The sequence below is a fragment of the Penicillium digitatum genome, chromosome 1 (assembly GCF_016767815.1).
Source record: "Penicillium digitatum chromosome 1, complete sequence".
Classification (NCBI taxonomy): domain Eukaryota; kingdom Fungi; phylum Ascomycota; class Eurotiomycetes; order Eurotiales; family Aspergillaceae; genus Penicillium; species Penicillium digitatum.
The window spans coordinates 819,552-845,464 of record NC_089384.1 but is presented as its reverse complement, the minus strand read 5'-3'; the positions used below and the strand labels follow the sequence as shown (position 1 = coordinate 845,464).

Genomic DNA, 25,913 nt, shown 5'->3' with positions numbered 1-25,913 from the left:
AGCCTAGGCAGAGAGATCAGCCATATGTTCGGCGACTCGGATGGTGTCCACGACTTGCACTTCCATTCGACATGTCGAAGGAAAGGCCTCTGAAGTGGAATGTATGCCGGTCGTTCAAAGGCTGATACGCGACGGCTAATCTTCTGTAGAAGGTATGGACGGATTGGAGATGCTATATTCTTGAACAGAACTACTTTTACATATGTTTATAATACTCTCGATGAACTAGAGAGAAGAAGATATTCAGTACATGATTATGCCCAGGTATATGAACAATGAAACATCCCCTATCGCAGACCTATCATAGACCTGTCACACAGTCCAGATGATGCAATGCGACAAAAACCGCAACAAGCTATTCTGCAAGTAGCCGCATGAAGATGAACGCTTTCATCATCTAGGTGTACAATCGGGTATAATGCGATCAAAGAAGATGCATAGCTCCAACCATACTTACAACCCCACTTCTTTTCTAATCTGTGTGGCAAAAGCTAACTAAAGAAAAGATGTTTATATAGAGCGCTACTAGAGCGCCACTATAGCGATCTAGGTGTTTTCTAGGTATTTAGATTTTGATATTTTCGCGTTGGGTGGATTCAATGTCTGTCTGCTTTCAGATAGCATTTACCGATAGTACCACCGCTATTATCATGTTTCCTGAAGAGAAAGTCCATAATGAAGTCAAGGTCATGCAGTTCATTTCAGAACGAACCCAAGTCTCACACAAGATTCCGATTCCGGTGTCTTCCATCTTTCGATGGGGACAGAAAAAGAGAGTCCCGCGAACCTAGGTCCTTTTATCATCATGGCATAGATCGAGCACAAACAGAGTATCTGCAGGCTGCTTGATAATCCGGAATCGGACCCAACCGTCCGTCCAGTTCAGAATCTTAGCCTCGACGTGCTCCGATTGGGGGACCTCTACAGAAAATTGGCCAACATCGTCCTTTCGCTCTCCACTCTGACGTTCAGCAAAATAGGGTCTGTTGGGCTTGATCTGACAAATAGCTTGACGTGGTAGGTAGGTAGGTAGGTAGATTTGATTAACGTCCGGCAGGGAGCAAGCGAAAGCTTGCTCCCGCGACCTCCCATGGGGTATTGGGACGTGCAATGCTATGGTTTCTATAATACAAAGATCTTTTTCCACAGATTGCAGTTCATGCATTCGTAAATGCGAGGGCTGAGTAGCCAGTTGGTGACGGCTGTCTCCGACGTGTGAGCCGGCCATCATGGGGGTGAGGGTCCCGGGGGGTCCAGGTGTGTGGTGATTGGCGGGTGCCAAAAGACTTTGTTGAGGAAACAAATGAAGGAGTTACCTCGTGCAGACCCGCGAGTAGAAGCTTGTGAGCTCCAGTAGTTCAACAAATTGCTTGGGGTCCAAGCTGCGAAGGTAGGCGACTGCCTCTATCCTGTCGGTTGGAGGTGTCGGGGGGCGTTTTGGCCAGTGTCGGAAAGACCTCTGGGTTTTGTGGCAGAGAGCGAGGTGCTCTGGTGACTTTCGGCGGCCGCATGAGCAGTCGAGTTTGGCGTCTTCGTGGTTGAACTTGCGGTGGTGCCAGTCGAAGTCGCCATGCGACGAGCGGAGGGCAAGCCAGCGGTGGAGCGCTGGTCGTCGGAGTTCGAGTTCCGGCAGTGAATCAATCTCGTAGGTGTCTGACCAGCGTCGGTACCACTGGGAGAGTTTTTGAGAGACCGTGTCCCACCAGCGCAAGCGAGCCTCGTTCCGAAGTTCCCGGAAGATGGATCGGATCCCGCTAATCGTGGGTTCGGCTTCCATCCCTATAGCACTACCGCGTAGCGCGCCTTCACCGGCTAAGGTGTCAGCAGCTTCGTTCCCTTCGATCCCAGTGTGCCCAGGGGCCCATCGGAGACTGATATTGTGCTGTTCCATAGCCCGGTGGCAGGCTAAAAATGCCCATTGCGAGGAGTTCGAGGCATTCCCCCTAATACACCAGATAACGGATGTGCTATCAATACAGAGCCAGATTTTCGACCTAGGCGGAGCTACCGCGATTGCCCGTTCGAGCCCTCGCCAGGCTCCGATTGCTTCGGCGTCGAAAACATGAGAGCGTGAGTTGATAGCGCCAGCGCCAGTGTCGATTTGGGTGCCGTTTACCATAAGTACGAAGCCATAGCCTACGTACTTGATGCCCTCCTGCCACTGCTCGGAGCCATCTGAGAAGACGCAGATATCTGTGGGTGGGAGTGATTCCTGCCAGACTTGGAAAGCTTTAGACGCGGTCGCCTTATCTATAACCCCTGTAGGATCTATTCTGCAGCCCAGTGAGTAGTGCGGGGGGGAGAGGGTCGGTCTTGGGACTTCCGGGAGGATGCTCCCAAGTCTCTGGATAATTGTCTTTGCCGGTTGGCGGGTGCCGGTGCCGCGGCCTCGGGTGATCATCGGGGGTCGAATGCGACGGACAAGGGTGTGACCTTTGTGGATGGTGTTAAGCCTTAGAGCGAACCGTAGTTTCGCCTCTTCAAGTGTGGCGTATCCAGACGGGATTCCCGCGTCCCTAAAGAGCGAGGGAGTTGGTGTGGTGCGCCATACAGGGAGGACGCCGCGGATGGCGAGTGCCAGGGTCGACTCGATGACATTGATATGCCAGCCAACACGGGCGCTGACGGTGCCCTTGCTAGCCTGTTTTGCGGGCCTATTACGGCCGCCATACCAGGCCTCAGTTCCGAACGTTAGGGAGGGTATAACACAGGTGATGACTGCTTTGCGAAGTGAGCTCGCGGGCGGGCCGCAGGTCGTGCGGGCCAGATTGCGGATGTGTTGTGCGACAGCGCGTGCCTTGCCCGCCCGGGCGAGAATGTGGCTTCTCCATGTGAGCTTTCTATCGAAAAAGACTCCCAGCCAGCGGAGAGTGGGTGTGTATCCTGGTTTCTTGGCCTGAACGGGGTCGATGGTGAGCCGGTCGTTGACTACAATTGAAGGGGACTCATCCCCTCGATGTATAGTGATATGGATCATCTCTAGTTTCTCGGGGGCGAAGGCCACTTTATTATATTCTCCCCAGGCAAGAATGCTCTGAACGTCCTTAGCGAGGAGTCTGACATTCTGGGTGAGATCGTGGGAGGCTCTGTATAGAGCTAGGTCGTCGGCATACCCGAAACGGAGCGTTTGGTCCAGATTGAGGAGTTCGGCTAGGTAGAGCATATATAGTACTGGTGATAATGGGGAGCCTTGGGGGGTTCCGCAGACCACGTCGTACTCAGGGGTGGTTGAGCCTTCTAGCCGGACGCGGGCTTTGCGTCCGGTGAGAAAGCTGTCCACAAGAAGTAGCAGTTCTCGTGGCCAGCCCTGCTCGCCCATGCGCTTGAGAAGTCGTCTCCGGAGGAGGGCATCGAATGCACCCTGGACGTCCATCGTGACTAGGGTGACTTGCTTGTTCTGTGAGAGTGCCATTTCGGCATCGTGGGTGAAGGAGGCGACTAGGTCTGTGGCGGAAAGTTTGGGTAGAGCCCCCGCATGCTGGGGGCTGAGGACGCTGTGGGTGAGGGCAGTCCAGGCAATTCTTTTCGCGATGATTCGTTCTAGTCCCTTAGAGAGACAGGATAGGAGGGCGATCGGTCTCCAGGAGCGCACGGAGGACTTATCCTTCTTGCCGACCTTGGGTATCATAGCCACCTCCGCGACCTTCCAGGCCAGGGGGATGACGGGGAGAGAGAGAAGGTGAGAGTGGAAGGAAGACTATCTAGTTGGTCTATCCTATATGTGATGCCTGAGGCATCCAACAATATTCAAACCCATTCTCTGGGTCTGCAGTGAAACTAAGGGAAGGTCAGCTTTATTCATGAACGGGAAGGGATTGCCACTTCAGATGCGGCTTAACTCACTTCAGTCAAAGATTTATAGTTTCATGATGTAAACTTTTGGTCTTAGGAAGCCTTTTGTATTTATCCCGAATTAAGTCCTCCTGTCGATGGGCTCCAGGGACATAGCCATTCCTTTCTCGCTGTAGACGGCGTTTCGTCTCAGCAATCTCATCGCGCTTAGCAAAAAAGTCTTTTCTGCCCATAATCAAGTGCGGTGCGGCCTAGAGGTAGGGGATATATTCAAAATAAAAGAACGCGATATTAGATCAGGGTACTAGGTAAAAGATTTTTGAATAGAAGGCGTGTGAATAATTACATACTAATGTTGGCACACGGTCTGCTTTTATATCCAAGACTTTGAGCTCGAGCCGCTCCCAATTAGAAGACAGAGAGAGACAACATCCTGAAACGGACGGAGTTCACCGCTCTTTCCTGCGCCACTTGGTCATGATGTATCTTCTTGGTTGGGTGTAGTGCTCCAAAAACTGAGGGCAGCAGCAATGCCATCAACGACCTAACTATCACGGTATGAACTACCCTGTGGGGCTAATCCCTTCTGGGTATAGCCTGCGGCGTGCTGAGGGCATCAGTGTTGCTCACTGATTGGACACTGAGCATCACTGAGTAATCAGTGAACATCCAATGAGCACTCACTGAGCATCAGTCATTCTGCACGTGACTGAACTGAGTATGATCACTAATCTGAGCACGAGCACCCTCATAAAAGCGGCGGCAGCTCAAATTGGAAAGCCCCAACCACCAGGGAAAATCCGGTACGTATAGTTACATACATAGATTGCACCATGGGTTTCGATAGAGGGTTGGGTGCACCTACCTTTCCATATTATCACACACTACCTACACCCATCCTTTTGTCCCATATAGTCCTCTTCCACACGAAACCTGACACATACGACCATAGGGTGTGGAAAACAGGGCTTCCCGTCCGCTCAGCCGTACTTAAGCCACACGCCGGTGAGTTAGTAGTTGGGTGGGTGACCACCAGCGAATCCTCACTGTTGTATGTTTTTTTTCCTTTCTTTTTTGTTCTTCGTTTATCTAGCTCACAACTTGCTGTGGATGAGTAATGTCGTCGAAGAAACAAAGAGAAGTCCGTCAACCTAAATCTGACTGGATGGAATTTATAGAAAGTGGATTCTGTTGAGTTTACAGAATTTCCTTTTGAAGTTTAACGTGTTGTTAAATTTAGATCTGTCTTGAGCTTGTGTAAGTGTTTATAATCCTTTTGTGATTAATACAAGAGAGAAAGGAGAGTAGTAATAGATGATTGCAGGTACTCTTATTATAGTAAGACTTCTAGACCAGCAAAGTAACTGCGGATGATAGGAAAGGTAATATAAAGTACTGTTATATAAAAAATAGCAATCTTTGACTTGAGGACTACGTTGAGGATTTAGAAAGAAATAGGGTCCTCACCGAGGGATGGCTAGCAACCTAAATTGCCACATAGATTGGCGAGCTGGTCAGTTTTTGGCGCTCGGCAGAGAGGAAAACCAATCGCCTTAGAAGCGATTAAGTTAGAATAAAAGAACTAATACAATTATATAAAGCTAGGCTCTCTAGGTCTTCGCTTTATTCCCTTTTTTCCCCATTGAAAATCCCCCCTAGTGGTTAGGGATAATCAAAATAAAGTGACCTTAATTAATCAGTAGACATAGCCCGAGTGCAAAATCAGATCTCTGCAACTATCGTGAAAGCCTATTGATACGCGTTTGAAGTGTTGACCGTTCATTCCAAACCACGTTATTGTGTCTAACTTTCAGATTTTCACAAGGCGTTCTACCCTTACAACGGCAATCTGGGATAGGATAACTAAAATACAGCGAATATCAAAAAGAAAGGGAAAAATCTTCACTCGTATGATAGGTTTAGAATTAATCCAAGTTGGGGAGCCAGCGTCATCCTCCTTCCTAACCAGTAGTTCAGTTAGGTTAGAGAGGTAGATGACTACGACCTGATGTCTTCATCATAAACTAGCTTCGCGAAATAGATCGGATAGCAAAGCCCACAGATCGGAAGATATACTTCAATGAAATTTACGCTATGATGTTCCCTATGCTTCTATCATCCCCGATAACTCTGGTAATAGATCAAATGTATTATGGCGGAACTTCGTGTCTAACACATTCAACCTTCCCTCTGGGAAGCTTGCTTATCCCTTGCAGTAGCTTTAGTACACTAAGCATCGGATTTCAAAATTCAAACCCCCGAAAAAATCCATACTCTTCTAGGTGATAATTCAGTATCTACATCACGTGTTATACATTTATCCTCTGCATAAACACGGAGGCTGTTATACCGCGGAGAACCTTAGCACAAGGCGATCGATGCCTAAGAGGCTCGGAGTCGAGTCAAGAGAAAGGCGTGGAGGTCTATCGGCAACAAGTACTGTCTAGAGGGCGCAAGTTATTTCGATCAACCAGATTACTTCTTCATTGAAGTGTGACTCCTATGGTAGAATAAGTGTTAGCATGATAGATCAAGACACGCCAATTAGAATGCCATAGCGGCATTGTGAGCTAGATAAACGAAGAACAAAAAAGAAAGGAAAAAAAACATACAACAGTGAGGATTCGCTGGTGGTCACCCACCCAACTACTAACTCACCGGCGTGTGGCTTAAGTACGGCTGAGCGGACGGGAAGCCCTGTTTTCCACACCCTATGGTCGTATGTGTCAGGTCTCGTGTGGAAGAGGACTATATGGGACAAAAAGATGGGTGTAGGTAGTGTGTGATAATATGGAAAGTGCACTATAAACAGGGTGACCCAAGTCGTGTGACCACTCACACTGACCCTCTCACCTGAACTATAAGATCGTACGCACATATGGTAATCATCTCGATGGTATTGGGACAAAAAGGTGGATACTAGGAACATGTTAGTCTAATCAGTATGGCTTCTAGGTAGTTGCATAGGAGCATCGCAATGTTTGCGTTTGACGACATCGAAAGGCAGGTATATGATACGCTCAAAGTAGTACACATAATACTGCTTACTCATCTCCAGATGTATTCGGCTTTAACTATTCAAAGCAGGTACTATAAATAGTTCTTGCATCAAGCTATCTCAACTAAATACATGATTTATTATATTGTGATTGATTATTTATTTAACTGAACTACAATCTAAAATAACTAATTGATTCTTTATTTAACGATAAAGATAAAAATTAGTTAATTAGTGTAGATTATTTAGCAAAACAAAAAGAGTTAATTCAATTCGACCTGAAAACATCCCCAAAATTATGCGGCAAACTCCATCACGATGGCTATACTATGTGACTTGATTCTGAGATAGAATCTGCTATATTTGCGATACCTAAAGTACTTCTTGTCGCATCTGCATTGTTAGCAACTGCTTTACTACTTCAGTGGGGGCGTCCAGAGTAACGTGAGCTTCTACTGCAAAAAGAATGATGGAGGCAAGCCTGCTTTGCTGAAAGCATCTTCACAGGAATGTATTGAAGAAGAGTCTCTAGTTGCTCGCAGCGAGCACTCTCAAGTTCGGCAGATAGAGGGGTGCCGGGCCGCTTCCACCGGGGGAAGCTGCCTTTGTAGTCGGGGAGCGCAGTGACACCGGGCCAGCTCTCTTTATCGGTAGTACCAAGATAACTAATTGAATGAGCAAATCTCATTGTTTTAACTAGTAAAAATTCCTCAATCTCCGAGCTGGCAGGGAGGAGAGCCTTGCAAGTGCATATATAAGAGAGATGGTAGGCTGTCTACAAATGAGGTTGTAGATAAAACTGGGAAATCTCTGTATACGTGAAGAAGAGAGAAAAAGATCTACAGGATGGAGGACTAAATGCTAAGAGCTTAAGCATGTGACTGTCTTCAAACAATGAGTTAGCAAAAAAAGCCCTTTATAAAACACATATCGACGCTGGTGGAAAAAGTAGAATTTCCGGGGAAGGATACCATAAATTTGCCCTTCGCTAACTTTGTGTTTTTCTTATAATTTCCGTGGTGAAAGTGACACTTGGGACTCCCAATCTCAATCGGCAGAAAATTGGAAAGATCCGAGGTAACGGAAGAGATTCAGGAAGAAGTGGGTTAGTTTAGAAAAGCTGGAAAAGGGCGGCTGGGTTTATAAACCTACATACCCGTAGTAACACTCGGCATGTTGCTATGGCGAATGCGCTGCAATATCAACAGCACACATTTTTGGTAAGATTACCTGCTTGTGAACTGCACACTGATTGGGCTTACGTGGAAATTTGTCGCTCTTATGGCCACTGTTTCCACCTGCCCCGCCACTGACAGTTCTCTTTTTTTGCGCTGCTATAACTGGGGGTTGCCACTGTTTCGATTGCTTCCTCGCTGTATGGCATGACTATCTCAAATGGGTCTGTAGTTATAGGGGAAAATTGATAGAATAGTACTTGGTGGATAGAAAGTCTAGTGGCTCTCTTTTTCATCAAGCATGGTAATCTTTAAAAACAAGTTTTGGACTAGAATCTGAAGAAACACTACAACTAGGTATCACCATCGACAAGGAAATTTACCAAGGTGCTTAACGAAAGATTGCCTTATTATTCGCGTCCTTTTCGTATTCACTGGAGGGAGACTCTCACGGTGAGTGTTAAATTCCTCTAAATATCTTTTTTTTTCACACTCGCGCAAGTATGATATAGAGAAAGCTGTTCCAATGTCACAATAAATATGCATAAAGAATATCTGATGGTTGGAATGTTAGCTTTAATAGCTGCTTTTGAAATCGAGTGGCTACTCACTCAAAGTACTACAGCCAATTTAGCGAATGCAAACAATACTCTTTCCGCCATCCCATGTAACCCTGTTCCTAATCTTCATCTTGAAGGTGTTGTGTGGAGTATCGATGACTGTGTTATCCTCTCCTACAACAAAAGCAGAAGAAGCAAACACAATCGCTTCGCCAGTCCGAAGACTAGCAATCCGGTGAAAGTTACCTGAGATACGCTTATGCCCCTGCCTAGTGTCTTCATTCTCCATTGGAACATGCTTTTCAATGGTCTTGTACCAGTCGGGGCTAGTAAATCGGTGAATAACAGTCAAGGAGCAGAGGTCGATCAAGCGAGGTGAAATTGTCGGTTCTTGGGTGGAGATGATGATCCGGACTCCGAGATGTCGTTGCTGTCGGATTATAGTAAGAAAGGTCTCGGTAAGTGCCTTCGCAGCGGAGCCATCGGCCATATACTATTCCTCAACGTTAAACTGTAATCTTCACGGTGAAGTGATGAAATCGAATCACCTTGTGTGCCTCGTCGGCGACGATCATCTTCCCCCGGGAAGGATGAGCGTGTAGGAACAGGTCAATAGCGATACGGAAGAGAATGCACGCAGTACTTTGGTCAACAAAAGGGCACGATAGGTCTAGAATGGTGACGCCACCGTCAATAAAATAGTCATCAGTACCTTTCCCGGTAAAGTCAAGGTATGAGTCCAATAGATCCAGTCTTTGGTATAAGAAAGGTGTTTGAGAACGGTCCAGATTGAGAGCGTTCAGACGGGCCCGAAACTCGGAATAATCAAAATGGCCGCCGCTCTTCATCGCCATTTCCCGAAGCACTCGAGTCACTTGTGCCATGTACAGAGGCATCCCGCCGCTTTGAGAGACCGACATAAGTGAAAGCATCATGCTGATATTGAGGTGTTCAGGTTGAAGCTTGAATGGGCGAACCTCGATTTTAGGAATTTGCGAGTACATCTTCTTGAGGTTGTGAAGGTTTGTTGGAGAAACTAGAACCCGTATTGGGACTGGCTTTGTGTGGGCATATTGAGGCAAAATCCTGGCTAAGAAGGCTGCTTCATTGGGCTGCGAGCTCACTGTTGAAGTATACTCATCATATTGTAGCACAAGAGTTGAGATAGGACTTTGGAGGATCCCCAATGCTGGTGTTTCCATTAAGCAGTTCTCTGAAGTGATATTAGAGACCGCGACTCATAGGTCGGGATAGGAGACATACCGATCATGCAAGCGGTGGTGTGCGACTTGCCACTTCCTTGCACGCCACAGACAAAAGCGGAGAACGGAACGTTTGTATTTAACATGATTCTGGGATCTGGAATCTCATTCCCTACTGTGAGGATTCTTCCCAGTAGCGCATACTGAGACGGTAGGCTGTGACCGCGCTTCTCAAGCAGGGGAGAAGCTAAAACAGCATTTGCATTGAGCGAAGTATTGCTTGTTCCTTCCAGTTGATCATCACAAGAGGCCATAAATTGCAACTGTGACTCTAGAGAGGGCAGGGAGGGTATGACGCCAGAAGTTCTCGTCTCAAGTTTTCCGTTGAGGTGTTCCTTGAAATCTAGGCACATTAGTGAAAAGTTCTCAAGACACGCAAAATGGAACTCTACCTTGTAAACGGACATTCACCAAGTGGTTCGTGTCGCTTTCTGTGGCCATCCCTGCTCTATCAAAACTGTTTGAATTTTTGCGAGGGATACCTTGAGAGTCATGACATAAGATTGGATTGGCTTCCTCCTGGACCTTTTTAGCAGAGGTTGATGCTTCCGTTACGGATGGCCTTGTCTGAGAGACGGTAGATGATGGGGGGCATTTGACAGAACCCTGGGAACTGGACTGGTGCGAGGCAGTTAAACCCGACGATGAGACGTTTGAGCCTTTGGCTATGGTTGAGGGTTTGATTTTCCTTTCGTCCCTTGGCTGTGATTCAAGTTGGCCCGCGTAGCTTCAACCCTCTTTAGCAGTCGGACAAATCATCACAGCGATGTACTTACCTGTCTACAAACCCTTTGATCAGGTCTGCGTTTTTGGGGCTTTTTGCTAAGTATCTTCTCTTAATTGCCTCCCGATCGATTGGCTTTTTTTGTAGATGGCGACTGTAGATTGCATCGCCGATCGCCGTCCGGAGAACGACCTCGGTCCAGTTCTTTTGAGCCATGTTCAAGTAATCAGCCTAAACACGAGGAAAAATTCAAACGAACATCAGTTTGGAGGGAGAACTCTGAAATAGAGGATAGATACTAGGGAACTCGATAGGCATAGAGGGGCAGAAAGGTCATGGAGCAGGGTGTAGTGGTGCTTTTAAAAGTACCACCATCGTCATGTTTGATTTGTTTCGAAATGAAGAAAATACGTCAGAAATGAGGGGATGGGGCTGCATATTTCGAGGGATTTGCCCCAAATTCTGCATGAATCCTACACGAGAAACCACGTCGAGAGACAAGAGTGCATTTGAAATTAGTTAGCTTGGGCGCCTACGTGGTAAGGAGGATAATCGTTGCTGCCCAGGGGCGCCTAAATGGATGATATCAAATCAAATTGGATGTATGAAAAGAGAATCTCTCGATGCCCGCCAATGTTCTTCTCAAGCCAGCCAGTTATGGCTACTTAATATGGGTTGTACGCTCATGATCATCCTGGAGATTCATGTCGAATACATTGAGACAATACATGGTCGAAAATGGGGTCTTAAGATTCTGCAAAGATCGCATTATTTCTATTGGATAGTGTCAGTTAGTAGCTACATGAAGTATTTAATTGATAAGCGCTAAGCCCTGGCTTCCTCCAATACAACCCCTTTTTTCGTGTGTGCTCACTAAACCCCGGTAATAGCGAGCAATAAGAGCCGGTATTAAGTCACGGTCGTATATAGTGTGCCACATGGGAGAATAAGTTGAAGGATGCGAATGGCTAAGAATCACGGTAGAAAACTAGCATCGTGTGAGCGGGGTGCTTGCGCGATAATCGACAGGGTGAAAAAGCTACGGATTAGATGAGAATCAATCACCACTGAGACTCACTTAGCTGGAATACAGACATCAGTGGATTATCAAATCTCACATAAATCACTAGGTGACTTGGAATCTAGACGCAGCCAACAGCTGACTCATAGGTTGGACCGGCAAGCTGTTCAAATTGTATTGTTCCGAAAAGTGTCGTGCGAAAACTTCAAGCACGAAGCAACATGTGCATGGCCAATCACGCAAGTCCACATTTCAACAGGTGAACAACTGAACAAGTGGAACGGAATCACTAGGAGTGGCTGGGTGTTGTTCTTATGAGGGGTTTGCTGGTCCACGCGGAAAGATTTTAAATCATTAATTTTCCATTTGGGTATCTGCTTACTTCGCTTTAGGCATCTGTGCCAACAACCATCTCTCTGGTGCTTCTTTTCCTCATCGGGAGCCGGCTATACATTTCTAGGGCCGAAATGTGAAGAATTTCGATCTCAATATGGTGTGGGCAGAAGATGGCCAGCCAGCACGAAGGAGATTGCTCTTTGCTAGACTGCACAAGTCTCCTCAAAACTTGCTGACTTTGCAGGTGTGCTGGACAATCTTTGAAACGTATTAGTGAGCTGAGAGGTAGCTTTCACATGGATAGTTGGATTTCAAAGGTGCTGTGAATATCCAAGGGAAAAATGGTTCCTCTCTACAGTACGCCAGGGGTTGATTTGCCTTAGAAAAGTCGGGATGGACATTGAAAGTCAACGGAAAATGTGAAAGGTAAGGTGAAAATGGGGGCATTTGCCCTACCAAGGATTAAGTTACACGGTGATGCACTCCGAGGATTTGAGATTTTCGGCCGTTTTCATCGTCGAAAGGTGTTTTCAGACAGCTAAAGACGAAGCTATGGATAGACTATCGATTTTAGGTGTCTGTCACGACAAACGTGTAGAATGCCTCCAGGGCAGAAATTCAACTGAGAACAAGTATTAAAGCTCTCTGAATCGCCGGTCAACATATATACCTGTTGGAGGGTCACGTGACCACCGCTGTTTGCTCCCAGTACTTAGTCTCAGTCATAGCATGTAGATAGTTTCTCTCTCTCAACGCATCAGGAGATTTCCAGTTACATCTACATTCATCGTAGATCTCTAGTATCTCTAACAGGCTTGTTGCTATGGTGTAAGAACAAAGGGGACTTCAGCCCTAAGCCCGGATTGCCAGCTACGGTGCTTACTAGATTAGCTCTGTGCTGTAGGTTCCAACGGCATGAAGCCACCTATCTCGCGTTTTCTAAAGAAAATGGCTTAGAGTTCAATAAGTCTGTTATATGCTCTTTATTCGTCGTCATTCACAGACGGCATTGTCCCTCCTAGGAACCACCGAGTCCCGGGAGCCCCTAAGCTCCCGGGAACCTGTAGGTGGGCCCCAGGAGCGAATGCTTGGTAAATGACCATTTAGAATATGCAAGACAATGCCTATGTTCGAGTTCGGCAATTAATTATCCATGACGGGGAAATCTATGAAGCCGTGACTACACCCCATCTACTGGACTATTTTTTATTGCTCTACATCGCTATCTCCAGCCGCGGAAAGCAAATCTCCTATCGAACAAGCGACTGCCTTTCGTTCCTTTCCGAAATAGAACTGACCACCAACAATCATGATCTGATAGTCGTTACTTCCAAGAAGCTATACTTATTCACCAAGGCTTATAGAGACTAATAATGACCTACACGCCACTAAGTTACACGCCACTATCCTAGACTTGCCGACCGAGAGCTTTTGGGTGATAGCCAAAGGACTTCATCTCTTCGGAAATCTGGCGACCGATGCTGACGTGGATCAGGGAGATGGCATTGTGAAAGACGAGTCTGTTCTGGCGAAGGCTTTGAAAGTGCGCAGTGCTAGTGGTAGAAACGCTTCATTATCATGCAATATGCAATCTCTCATAAAAAAAAACAGACTGTATGTAACCGATACTCTCAGAGAACACGTTAACGCTTTACATCGCCTGACTCTGTTCGCCAAAATCGTGTCTTTGCTCGTGATCGCTTTGGAGCTGGCCGACATTTCAATGTAGAGCGATGAAAGTCGATAATCAATGCCCGCCTGAGCTCTTCATTCCAAAGGATATTGTCGGGCCGAAGATCTTCGTGGAAGATTCCTAAAGCTTCGATTTCCTTATTCGATTTGTTAATATTTTTGAGAAGCCCCGGCGTCAGCTCCATCGTTGCTGTGCTTTCGCCCCCCCAGCCCATAACGAGCATGTGACGAATCTCTCCAGCCCCATGAAGAAAATAAATTTTTTTCAAGTCGATTGTACCGAGGAAAACAGGCACAGCGGATGCTTGAGCCTTCCGCAGGACTTGATATACCTGCGCCTCGCGGGAGACTTCTTTCCAAAGACCCGACGTGGTCCCTTTCCCAACGACAACATAGCCATATTTATCACAAATGAGTTTAAATGGCGCGCCGTATGCCCCGCAATTTCCAAGGGGCGTACATCGATCAATGTTTTCATCCAGTTGTGCTTTGAGCAACCCCACTAAATCCTCCGCGGTGATGGAATGTTTCATGACATCTTGGCCCCGACGATGGAGCTTCATGTTTGGGCAACTGTCGTCTAGGATACCTCCAGTCTGCAACCCGAGTAAGCATCGTTGGGTGCAAAATTGCGCATCATGGCGTTTGGAATGGCCGCCTTTGTCTTTCGCGGCCTCGATTTGACGAGCTGCTCGTTGCGCAGAAGGGGAAGATCTGATCTGGCTGAAGCCTCGTTTGCGTCCCGTCGCTTGATTCGAGTCGGAGCCTGACGAGTCTGGCGACTGCGTCCGGTGGCGCACATCCGAGGGCGCACAGCTGGCTTGAGACCTCGTGCGCACACGGCGACCCGCTGTCGGAGATTCCTGTAGAGGCGACGATGGTTGGTAGTCCGAACTCGATTCTGGACTCACATACTCTGGGTCGGTACTGTCGGATTGCGGAGAGATTTGCTGCAAGACTTCCTTGGGAGTCTGAGAAAGAGCGTGGTCGAAGCTCGTTGTCCACAAATGGAGCCGCGACTGTACAGTATTTCTCCATTCCTGGCCACGAACAGGGGAATGGAACGCCATCAAACACAGACACAGAACCCTAGCGATGGAGGTCTTCGGCTCTTGGAGACTCTGTTCGCTGTTAGGATCACAGAAAAAGTAGTACACTGTGCTAGGATCGTCGTATGGAACGCGGAGAAGGATACGAGCGACCCCATTCGTTACATAAGAGTACTCGAGTCCCTCCTGGATCATCACATGGTATTCCTGGACAATAGCGGAGCAGACGAGCCGCTCTGCATCGTATTTCAATTTTTCTGTGGGATCCGTAGGGGTTTTATTAGCTCTAAACATGCATTTCCATAGATCCATTTCCCTGAGCCCCACGCGAAGGGCTTCGACAGAAAGCTTGTGGGGCGGCTTGTATTCGACCGTAGTGAGGAGAGTGTTAGTGTTGCCGTTGACTCGGTTGATACAAAACTGATCAGGTCGGGGGTTGCGTATGCTTGATGGTTGGTTTGCATTTGCTTCGCTACCGCCTTTTGGATTGATAAATTTGGTGTGATTGTCGAACCAAATTCCGTCTCCAAGTCCGAACTCGTCTCGGGCAGCGTCGATTTTGCATAGCTCTGCAATGATATCACGGACGTGATCTTCCACGGCGATTCGCTCGTAGTTCTCGAGACCTTGCTCACTACTAATTGGGCGGAGACCGAATCGTCTAGCACAATCCTCAAGCGCAATCAAGGGGGTAAACAATCGTGCTGGGGCTTCCTCGGTTGGCTGGAGGTAGTTACACACAGAGCTATATATCTTTTGCTGTCGAGATGAACAATCGGTCCATAGTGCTAGTCGTGTCGGACAGTATTTTCCGATGGGAAGAGGTATGGTCCCTGTAGTCGAGCGAGATGGTGTTTCGAATCTCAATGGTCGGGAAAGTAAGCTATGGCAGAGGTGTAGGAGTTCTGCAAATGTCGTTTGTCGATTACGCTCTTCAGCCTGCTTCCGTCTCTCTTTTTCCTGCAAAAAGAGTTTCTTATAATCGGTGGGGCTGTTATTGGCCATTGGGTCGTCGAAAGGAAGAGAGGGATTAGGAATACCTATCCAGGTGCGACCGGCGCTAGCTGGCTTATCAGTTGATCCGTATTTCGGCAAAGATATTATCCGGGATCCGTTGCTGCTATGATTGGTTGTCGGAAGCTCAAGACAGGCTGAAATCTGAGGTGGGAGAAGGGACAATAGTTCTAGGCCTATGGCATGCAATCTAGAACCGATGTTTTGTATTATGTCCGTGTCGCAACCACGGCCCGGGGAAATTGTCAGAGTTCGAGTATAGTGGGGTTTTGGTCGCTGACAAATGTTGTGCCTTTTTGGCCGGCTGGTGCTGAGGCCAGGAGCAGATGTAAAGCGGTCAGTTCTATTTCGGAAAGGAACGAAAGGCAGTCGCTTGTTCGATAAGAGATTTGCTTTCCGCGGCTGGAGATAGCGATGTAGAGCAATAATAAATAGTTCAGTAGATGGGGTGTAGTCACGGCTTTATAGATTTCCCCGTCATGGATAATTAACAAGGTTTTGGGCCGCGCATAGCGCGGCCTCCCTCCCTTGCTAAACCCTTGTACATAGAAAATTAAGCTAACATGTCCAGATGTGTGGTGCCACCCTGAGACAGAAAAACTACATGTGATGTTTAGTCAGTCTTGTCCGCACAGATTGTTTAGAAAGGCACTTTGTCATTCTTTAGAGGAAGTTCAGAGTATTTTTTCATACCATTTCAGTGTTCTACAATCTCTTTCATAACAACATATATTGGAGAAAAAAACAACCACATTTCTGCTATTTTTAGCAAGTTATCTCCTTTCTCATGGCCTATCCATTATAGTCTTCTCTTTTGGAGCTAGGAGACCTAATTCTATAGGGACTATAGCCCTTGTACTTGCAAAGTCAGGGAGGCCATGCATTAGCTGGGATCATATTAGTGTCAGGACCTTAGGGTCAGAGGATACATGAGACAAAAAGGGGACGGTACGCACGCCAATGCTGCACAACAGCAGCCCCGAAGTCAACGTTCCATCGGACAGGGTCGTACTGCATGCTAGCTCTGATCAAAAGGTTTTTAATGCGGTGTCGAAGTACTCGCAGAACTGAGAGGAGACTGTGCTCGAGAGTGCGAGTTGAAAAGCGATGCAGATAGAATACAAGGCGCTGGACTCTTGACAAAGCCGCGGGAGACGTGAATAGAGCATGGTATATGCTGCTGTTGTCGAATGCAGCGCGTTAAAGCCGTTATTCATGACTACTCCAGATTAAAATTAGCACTGAAACAGTCTACTCAGACGGTTTCTGCTGCAAGCTCACATTCATTGAAAAGAACCTCATCATCCACAACTCTCCTCTGCGAAACCGCTAGCTCCAAGTCCCGACTCCCATGCAAAGCTATGCACCAATCAATATCAAATGACCGTATCATTTCATAACCCACACTCACCAGAGCCCTGCTCTAGTTCCGCATGCCTTTCCCTCTCTTTGATAAGATCCCTCTGTCTCCCCCTCGGCCTCGGCGGCACAGAGTTCTTGGCCGGTGTATCCGCACCAGTCAAGCGACCACGCGACGCAATCCCCATACCCCATCTTAACCGAACCTCATAGCCCTCGCACGCGGCTCCACGATCGGTGCAGTTTTGGCATGAAGGGCGCGCATTGTCGCAGCGACGTCGCCGTCGTTTACACGTCCAGCAGCCATGATGTGAGCGGGTCGACATGCTGGATTTGGGATGGCATCAATGGAAGTTTTAGGACATGTGGACCGGGGGTGTTCACTGCGAGGGGGTAGATCATGTGGGTTTCTGATAGCGCATCGGACTGCCTATTTGGGATAGCTCGCTTGAGACAAGAGATGTAAGAGATAGGCTCTGAACTTTGCGTCATACAGGATTGAAATGCAGTTTATCATATCAGAATATACCTGAAACGTCTCTTGAACAGTTGAACGATTGTATCTGGCTGGGAAGCCAATGATTTCCTTCGATATGGACTTCTATCTCGGACGTTCGGCAAATTCTGAGACGGTTCAATGCCGGCTTCATTTGGGATTGGAGCACATCAACTGCCGATCAACCGCCGCATCAAAGAGATGCACTTCTTCGGCGGTGTCGTGCGGTACTGGTCGAGGTCGACAGACCGCAGTGTATCTCTTCTACACTGTGACTGTCAGTATGTGTGCCAAGGGTTGCCCTCACAGGCAGTTCCTCCTCCAGGCACATACTGTCTGCCATGAGCTCCATGGGAGCTTAGTCTGTAGTCCGCGCAATTAAATACTTACCTTGGAAAACATTGTGAATCCTAGCACTGGATCGATTTCGATGGACCACATAAGATCCTGCTCGGCTATATCTCGATGGATTGGCATCTCATACATCAGTCAATCGACAAAATCTTCACAGGCCTACATCCATTCTTTTGGATATGTGTGATAGAATCACTTGTATAGCATAAGTCCTTATACCAATGTTTAACTATACAGGTCCTTGAAATCACCCAGGATCTACCACGATATTTGTCCCTGGAGCAGGTGCAGCATGTATGCGGTGATGCTATTTTCAAGGCCCCCAATCTGTGATCAAGATGCACTGTGGAACGGGCTATACTTTCTTCCCTAGAACATTTCCACAGGATTGAATAGCCAAAATCGAGGCGACTAATAATGATGAATTGGAACACTCCCGTGTACAGGAAACAATGCTGCCATAGCCAATATGAAACCCCACGCACAACGTCTATTACAGTGCGTACTTTTTTTTTACCACAGAACCAAGAATCATATCTGCAGTGAACCACAAACCAAACCACAGTAAAGCCTGAAACAGGAAAAAAAAATTCATAATACAAAGCGGCCAAGACGATCATGGCGGCACCGCTCGAGCCAGTAGACGGATATTATCCACAAAGCCCTTAACGAGGTCTTCGTACTGATTCTGAGGATCGCCCGACATAGCAAGCTGGCCCTGACGACGAACTTCCTCGGCCGAGACTTCAACTTCTAGCTCGTGCTCGAACTCATTCTTGCCCGGTTGTTGCTGTGAGATGGTCAGAAGACTCTTTGTGAGGGTGACACAGAACAGATGATAGACTTACGTCGAATTTGGCTACTTGAGTCAAGTCCACCTGGTAGGCCAAGTGACGGTAGCTCATGCGATCTTTGATCCGATCACCTCGTCCACCTTTGATGACAGCTGGATCTATCACCGGAAGATGGCTGACGTCGCCGGTATAGTCCATTTCCAGATTGACACTGACGCGCCAGTCTACTGTTGTCCGGGGACTGCAGACGTCCAAGTCGGCAACTCGACATTTGACGATTTTGGCGAGTATTTCACCGGTTCGTTCATCGGTGGTTACCCGGACTTTCGGTTTGTGTCTTGGGTTCAGATTTTGACGGATCACCGGGGGTAGGTCAGCTGCTTGGATCTCATAGAAGGTATCGCGTTCTTTTTTGTGCACGTATGCAAGTGGGATTCGGGTCGAGTTAGGTTGGGGCATTGATGCTTTCACAGCCTCATTCAGGAAATTATTCATGGCGCGGTGTTGTTCCTATAGATCGCGGTAAGTAAGTTTCCTTGAGGTCGCGGCATCCTCGCTCAACATCGGGGCATCAACTTACCACAGTCATTTTGCTCTCAAAGGATGTTCGAATCCGTGCATTCTCCCGATTGAGGACGCTCTCGGTCAAAATGGGCAGGTGGATCCGATCTCTGCTGTCCATGTCGATGATGTGGCCCAATTTCGCCTCAATCTCGACAATGGTCCCCTGGCTGCCAGCAGCAGAGCCGGTCGGACCAGCATTCATATCATTTCTCATAACCACGTGTTGAAACAAGAAATCACATAGGGTTTTGGTAATTTCCTCGTGTGGAATGAAGCCTGTTAGAGACGGCTCCCAAGGACCCAGCGAGCCTACAGCCTGCGAACTACCTGGTGGACGAAGCGAAGGAGCCAGCAGAGTTGGGGGAGCTTGCACACGAGGCATGTTTGTGCTTGGTGAAGCAACAGCAGGTCCTCGTGTCACACGTGCGACAGGTGTGACTGCCACTATCGAGGAAGACTGTCTGCGAGCAGCGAGGGAGGAATCCTGCTGGTTCTGTCGCGCATGCTTTGGAACTGGGGGACGGGGATTGGGAATAATCGGGCGTCTGCTTGTGTTGCGAGGCGTAAGTCGAGCATAGATCGGGGGCTCGGTATACCTCCTTCTCTTCAGCTTGGGCTGATAAGCATCGACACGCGATTCGAGGTCGATGTCTATGTCCATGGCGTGGGTGCCTCGACGAGCGCCGGAGGGTGAACTGTTCATTTGACTGCCAGGTGCCAATGGAGAAGTTAAGAAATCCGATCCTGCGGCGGGGGGCTTTTGTGTAGTAGTGGGACTCTCGATCAGCTTTCGGTCTTCTGAGGAACGAATTTGACCAGCGGGCGCTGACTCGGAGGCCCTGACAATGCTGTTGTGACGGGAGATGGATTTGGGACTGGCGCTCTCGGCTGGCTCTTGCTTTAAGCCGCCCGAAGGGAGATGATTCGGCTCGGAGGTTTGAGAGCTATGCGGGGAGAGCTGACGCTGGGCCACAGGTGATTGCGTTGGAACCTGATCTCGTATATCGGCCTCCTGTGCGGGCCTCGGACTGGACAGGGGATTGCCGGGGGAATCGTGTCCGGACGACGGCGGGCGGCCAGTTGATGAGGACTGGCGGGTGGCAAAGACAGGAGGAGGACCTAGAGGGGTGCCGGGAACAGATCGATGAGCAGTGGGAGAGAAGTGTTGCGATGGAAGAGGTTGCGATGCAACAGGAGGGCTGCGGAAAGATTCAATTGGAGCTTGGGATGTTGTCATCACCGATTGAAGTGATTGAGAACGCTGTTGGGAACGCTGCTGGGCGAAAGATGACTGATGTTCTGGGTACTGCGGTCCAGCACTCAGCGGCTGTGGTGTGTATGGTGAAACCAGAGGACCCCCGGGGTGTTGGGGATGCGACCCGTATGCCGGCGCGCCAAATGGATCACGCGTGCGGGGACCATACGGAGTCGAAACGTGTGGGGGTGTCTGACTGCGCTGAGATCTCACCGCTGTATGACTCACTGGGCCCGAGGTGAGTTGTTGGTATGGCGATTGAACGGACGCGAAAGGTGAGTTTCGCTCTGGGGAAGCGTGCTGCGGGTGTTGCAACGGAGGAGGCTGGGACGGACGTGTAGGATATTCTGAGTAAGAAGCTGCCTTTTTCGGGCGCTTTTGGGGGGTTTGATTGGATATGGGTGAACTGGCCGAGTTGCTCGGAGGTGGAGGATTGGAGGCGCCACCGTCGGTGTTCATGATCGTGCGCAAATCCATCGTGACTACACCCACTTCGGGACCACTTCGGCTACGCAAACACTTTTATCAAGAATTGCACGCGACAGGCGATCGCGACATCCAGATCGTATCGCAAGATGTCGGGGAGCTGAAAGAAGGCGGCGGCACAATGAGCGTGGATGGATAAAGAGGAAGGGAGAAGTTCTCCAACTGCGGAATTGCGCGAATCAGGGAGCTGAGAGGATCGTCGCCGCTTTAGGGAACCGGCGACATCAAGGCCCAATTGTCTGTATTGTGCATCAATTGGTATCGATCACTGAGTTGTCTAAAGTTCTACGTTGGGAGCTTGGGAGCTCAAAATTGTCCAGCGAGGCTCCCGTGGAAACGGAGCTCTTGGAGGTATGATGCATTCGGAGAGCTTGGTAGAGCGGACTATGAAAAATTTCTATCTATCAACCACCCAATTCATACAATTTTCAAACAATCTTTGACGTGAGATACGTCTTTTAACCCTCTTATGTCCTCTGTGATGGAAAAAAGACCACGACTGAGATCTCGAGATGTCTTGGCGTCGGCACCTGAGGCAGTCAGTCACGCGCTAAGCCGTTTGGGGAACTATACACTGTTCTTCAATCAACCTACAACCTACAACCCTACATCTTTCAGTGGAGGAAAAACAGACAGCTGGGTGATGTAGAGATTATTGCAATATTCAACAGAAGTACACAATCCCAATGCTCTAATATAGTAGACCCGCAGCTTTCTTTGTTCTATCACATACCGAACTACTTTGCACCTCGGCGTCCCATCTTTCCCAACGCCCTCTTGTTTACCTGTACCTACCTTTGTTTGCCAAACGCCTCTTTTCTCCGGCTTTTGTGTAAGATAGAAAGATTGTGAAAGTTTTGGATCTAGACAGCTAGTCCATCTTCCTTGTTATCCCCTTCTCTCTGAGACATCGTTGTAGGTGTCCTGGAAATCCCTTTTCAGCCGTCCCCCTTTTTACCACAGCTATGGCATCAAAGTCATCAATTGAATTTTTCGGTGAGAGGTATGCCTTAAGAAGTTTCCTGATTCATAATTCTAATTGTTTTGGTCAAAAAAACGTCCTATATTGAGCAATTGAGCAATGAATCTAGCCACGAGTCCTCCGGCTCATCTGCAGAGATTCAATTACCTCCTCGTTGGAACCCCAAAGCTGCTGCTGCTCAAACTGCTTCAAAAGTTAAGTGACAATCTCTTCCTTTCAACGGTGCTTAGATCTGTTCTTACAGTGCCATTCTAATGTTTTCGATAGCTCGCCCTACACTTGACTCTTCACGGAATCCCCTGCCAATCTTTACAACAGTCGATTAGATCTTCAATGAATTGCCTTAGCTCCAGTCTACAATCTTGACTGGCGTCTTGGTAATAAATTGCATCTCAACTTATATAAAATGTCGAGCTGCGCTTGGTCAATGCTCAGATACTGTGGCTGTTCCTGGACAAGAGCGTGAACAGTGCATGAGAGGTCGAGGCCCCTTTGGCTCTTGCATTGTTTCCCATCCAAGAAGTTCTACGATGGCTTTGTTTCCTGGAGCATGTATGAGCTGCTCGTTCAATAGTGTACAATCAAAGTGCAGCTTTCGGGACCCTGGTGCTCCAAAATGGCACATCCAATGGATTTGTGCGATCGATACTCTGTACTTCCTGTAACCTGATAAGTTTTATCAGCCTGCAGGACCTAGCTTAATTTCTTATGAAGGATCGTCTCCTTCTACTTCGACTCAATCCAAGCAGCGTGGTTCTTTAAACTCTGATAAATGGTACCGATCCCCTTTAGATGACAGATCGTTAGCACAGGACATTAATGATAGAGTAGTCGTTTGTGAGGGTCTATGGGAAACTCGTGCTCGTGTGACATATGATATCAAGAAACTGTCCAAGTTAGCTGGAGATGGTGGGGAAGAGGAGGAGGAGACTCTTGAGGATGACGAGCCGAACCCTTTTTACGATTCTGATTCTGAACTTGGTGATGGTGAGACTGGTTCTGCACATGCCAGATCTAAGAATGACGGATCGGAGGGTGGTTCTTTTGATGTTGACTCTGTTGATTGAGATGATGATTCTGAAGTTGACAAGGTTAATGATCTCAATGTTAATGACATGTAAACGGTCCAGCTCCTTTTCTGTGGACCTCAAATACTGCAAGTTTTCTACTGTCAATTCAAGAGGCAGAAGATATAGTGTAGGAACCATTCAGCGATTCAACCTTGTGGAGTCGTAGAAATTGACATGTATGATTGTTGATACTCGCCTGCTGCATAATACTGACGCGTCAGCTATCTCGAGGGCACAATGATAGATATACATATCTATGTACATCGGAATTTCACATGAAGGGAATTGAATCGTGAATTAGATCCTCATTTGTGTGAAAATACCAAGTACTTTGATGTACGACCGCATTCTGAATGCGGTCCAAACGAAAACGGCAATCGATCGGCGGCTCTCTGCCATGTCTTCAGTTTAATCTCCTTGGCTTTTTGGCTATACGTGACCTTCCCTAACTCTCGTGCGATTCTCGATTTCACCTGAACATTCGCCATTTCCACTGGCGGTGAAACAGGCCCCTTTCTGCTGACGCATTTGCCCGAATTCGCCGACCTCAGTCCCCGGGGCCGCATCATCGGCTTTATCACACCTCGCTGGACGAGCGAACTGTCCAGTTCCCATCTCTCGACATTCTCAATACCCTATACCGACCTAAATGCTTCCCGTCAACGGTTAGCGCGTGTTAATTAAGGCATCTATCCCCACTGGACATACCCACTTGCGATCGATCGACCTGCAGAACATAACATTATGACATCCCACCTCGAAGATCGGGCCTCCACCTCGGCGTCCGATATCCCTTTGAAAGATCTTGAATCTGCCTCGGATTCTGGATCGACGCTCACAACCCGCTGGAATGGCTTTTCGCAATTTCACCCCTCATACATCCTCGCACATCCCGATGAATTGGCACCGAAGATGTCACAAGGAGACTGGCTGGCATATGCCGAAGACACATGGCACAAGTTGACACTTGCGCTCACGCCAAGTTTTCTACAACACTTGGTGGGCAGTTCGCCACCCCAGCCTGAGAAGCTCCATGCCATCGCGGCCCTAGATGGGCTGCGTGGCTGGGCCTGTCTGCTGGTCTTTAACTTCCATTTCTTCTTCACGTATACATGGAAGGTCGCGATAGGATGGGGATTTGGCGGAGAAAACTTTGGACTTCACCAGTTGCCCTTCTTCCATATGCTGATTTCTGGTCACATCATGGTGGCCATCTTCTTCATCCTCTCCGGCTACGTTCTGTCATATAAACCGCTGAAAACGATCCGGAGCAGGTCCTTGGATCAAACTTTCACCGTGCTTGCATCGGGAATCTTCCGCCGAGCATTTCGTCTATATATTCCCGCCATTGCTGGAATTCTTGGTGTCTTTGTGGCTATTCGTCTTGGGCTGTACAATTACTCCCATGTCGTCATCAAGGAGGGACACACAATCCTCGGCACTAACGAGCAACATCCACATATGTACAAATCCTTCTTTAAACAAATCGACGACTTGTGGGTCACGTTGGCGACCTTGATAAATCCATTCGACTATGCGCTCTACTACAACTATTACAATCCGCACCTTTGGACAATTCCTCTCGAATTCCGCTCCTCGCTCATCCTATTCGTCGTCATCATGGGAACATCACGCTTGGTGGCACCTGTGCGCATGACAGCAGTTTCTGGCTTGACTTGGTTCTGCATTCGGTATGGTCGCTGGGAAATCGTCCTATTCCTCCTTGGCATGCTGATGGCCGAAGTGGATCTCATTAACGGAACCTGGGAGTCATCCGCACGATCGGCGGTCGAAGACGACAACATAACCATTCGCCTCAGTCCCGGCAGCAAAACCACCATCAGAGTCTCCCGCCGTGGACTATGGATCTCACTATTCATAGTCGGTCTCTACTTCGGTTCATGTCCTAACATCGGTTTCAAATGGACGCCATTCTACAGCTGGCTGTGGCACATCACTCCTAAGACCTACCCGGAACCGCACCGCTTCGCCCAGACCATCGGAGCCGTCCTGATTGTCTTCTCTATCAACCACTCCCCTGATATTCAGAAACTCTTCACAAATTCCCTCTCCCAATACCTAGGCAAGATCTCCTTTGCATTCTACGTCGTCCACGGCCCCGTGCTCCATTGTCTGGGCTACTCCATCATGCCCAACATTTGGAAACTCACCGGCAAAGAGACCAACTTCCAATACTGTCTCGGCTTCCTCATTGGGTGGCTGATCTGCCTTCCCGTCTCCATCTGGCTAGGCGATGTGTTCTGGCGCGCTGTGGACATTCCCAGCGTCAAGTTCGCGCGCTCGCTCGAAGATCGTCTCATTTCCAAGGGCCCGACACTCAGTCGCCCAATTCTGGCTACTCGCGCAGGGTGAAATCTTTTTTTGACTTAGCATCAACCTGTTTATATTAGACTGCGATTGGGTAGCGGTTGCTTTCTCTGACTTGGTACGCCTGTCCTCCATATAATACCTGCTCGCTGGGCGAGCCGTTTTGGTTATTGTTACTGCGTTGGACTTTCGGTCTATCCGTTCTCATTTACTTTAGCTCCGGTGCTTATACTCGTTATTGAAGCAAGACTATCACGTCGTACACTCTTTCAACAGGAAATGGAAGTAGATGCATATCTCGTTCTCGTACAACCGGTGAAAAGAATGTCAATTGCAACAAAGTTGTACGCGGTTTCTATCCTAGCGGTTCAATCCTTCCGGCCAAGTTGGCCCTGTCATCAATCCTAGTTGTTCCAAAGGAGCCATGAGCTCGGGGTAACGAGATTACACTGGTTTACGTAGGATAGGCGCCCAAGGGCCACTCTCAACCAATGTCAAATGGTACTTATCCAATGTAGAGTTCGTTCATTCGTTCACTCATACCAAACAAGTCAAGAGTATGGCCAATCAATAGACACAAGAGTCGGCCATGAAGATCAGCG

At 48.1% G+C, this 25,913-nt stretch overlaps 6 protein-coding genes and 2 non-coding genes across 8 annotated transcripts; 2 read left to right on the top strand and 6 right to left on the bottom strand.

Moving 5' to 3' along the window:
- Positions 1 to 1,312: 1,312 nt before the first annotated feature.
- Positions 1,313 to 2,977, bottom strand: Pdw03_2610 (putative RNA-directed DNA polymerase from transposon X-element; the record flags this gene model as incomplete). The annotated part of the gene is made up of 2 exons (XM_066100243.1): positions 1,313 to 1,754; positions 2,145 to 2,977. The coding sequence occupies 2 exons, from the start codon at positions 2,975 to 2,977 to the stop codon at positions 1,313 to 1,315; spliced, it is 1,275 nt and encodes a 424-aa protein (XP_065955643.1).
- A 1,757-nt stretch (positions 2,978 to 4,734) lies between these two features.
- Positions 4,735 to 4,850, top strand: Pdw03_rRNA11. Its single transcript, XR_010715607.1, has one exon. It is a non-coding gene; the product is annotated as a 5S ribosomal RNA (ribosomal RNA).
- A 1,547-nt stretch (positions 4,851 to 6,397) lies between these two features.
- Pdw03_rRNA24 lies at positions 6,398 to 6,513 on the bottom strand. Its single transcript, XR_010715620.1, has one exon. It is a non-coding gene; the product is annotated as a 5S ribosomal RNA (ribosomal RNA).
- Positions 6,514 to 8,595: 2,082 nt separating this feature from the next.
- Pdw03_2609 (AAA-like domain protein) lies at positions 8,596 to 10,140 on the bottom strand (the record flags this gene model as incomplete). The annotated part of the gene is made up of 3 exons (XM_066100242.1): positions 8,596 to 9,018; positions 9,074 to 9,738; positions 9,789 to 10,140. 3 exons carry the CDS (start codon positions 10,138 to 10,140, stop codon positions 8,596 to 8,598), a joined length of 1,440 nt encoding a protein of 479 aa, XP_065955642.1.
- A 3,371-nt stretch (positions 10,141 to 13,511) lies between these two features.
- Pdw03_2608 (Protein kinase-like domain) lies at positions 13,512 to 15,614 on the bottom strand (the record flags this gene model as incomplete). The annotated part of the gene is made up of 1 exon (XM_066100241.1): positions 13,512 to 15,614. One exon carries the CDS (start codon positions 15,612 to 15,614, stop codon positions 13,512 to 13,514), a length of 2,103 nt encoding a protein of 700 aa, XP_065955641.1.
- Positions 15,615 to 16,651: 1,037 nt separating this feature from the next.
- Positions 16,652 to 17,308, bottom strand: Pdw03_2607 (Fungal transcriptional regulatory protein, N-terminal; the record flags this gene model as incomplete). The annotated part of the gene is made up of 3 exons (XM_014681857.2): positions 16,652 to 16,842; positions 16,905 to 16,982; positions 17,035 to 17,308. 3 exons carry the CDS (start codon positions 17,306 to 17,308, stop codon positions 16,652 to 16,654), a joined length of 543 nt encoding a protein of 180 aa, XP_014537343.2.
- Positions 17,309 to 18,448: 1,140 nt separating this feature from the next.
- On the bottom strand, positions 18,449 to 20,922 carry Pdw03_2606 (MRNA capping nucleoside-triphosphatase, putative; the record flags this gene model as incomplete). Its single annotated transcript, XM_014681856.1, has 3 exons — positions 18,449 to 18,622; positions 18,681 to 19,136; positions 19,207 to 20,922. 3 exons carry the CDS (start codon positions 20,920 to 20,922, stop codon positions 18,449 to 18,451), a joined length of 2,346 nt encoding a protein of 781 aa, XP_014537342.1.
- Positions 20,923 to 23,727: 2,805 nt separating this feature from the next.
- Pdw03_2605 (Acyltransferase, putative) lies at positions 23,728 to 25,356 on the top strand (the record flags this gene model as incomplete). The annotated part of the gene is made up of 1 exon (XM_014681855.1): positions 23,728 to 25,356. One exon carries the CDS (start codon positions 23,728 to 23,730, stop codon positions 25,354 to 25,356), a length of 1,629 nt encoding a protein of 542 aa, XP_014537341.1.
- Positions 25,357 to 25,913: the final 557 nt, after the last annotated feature.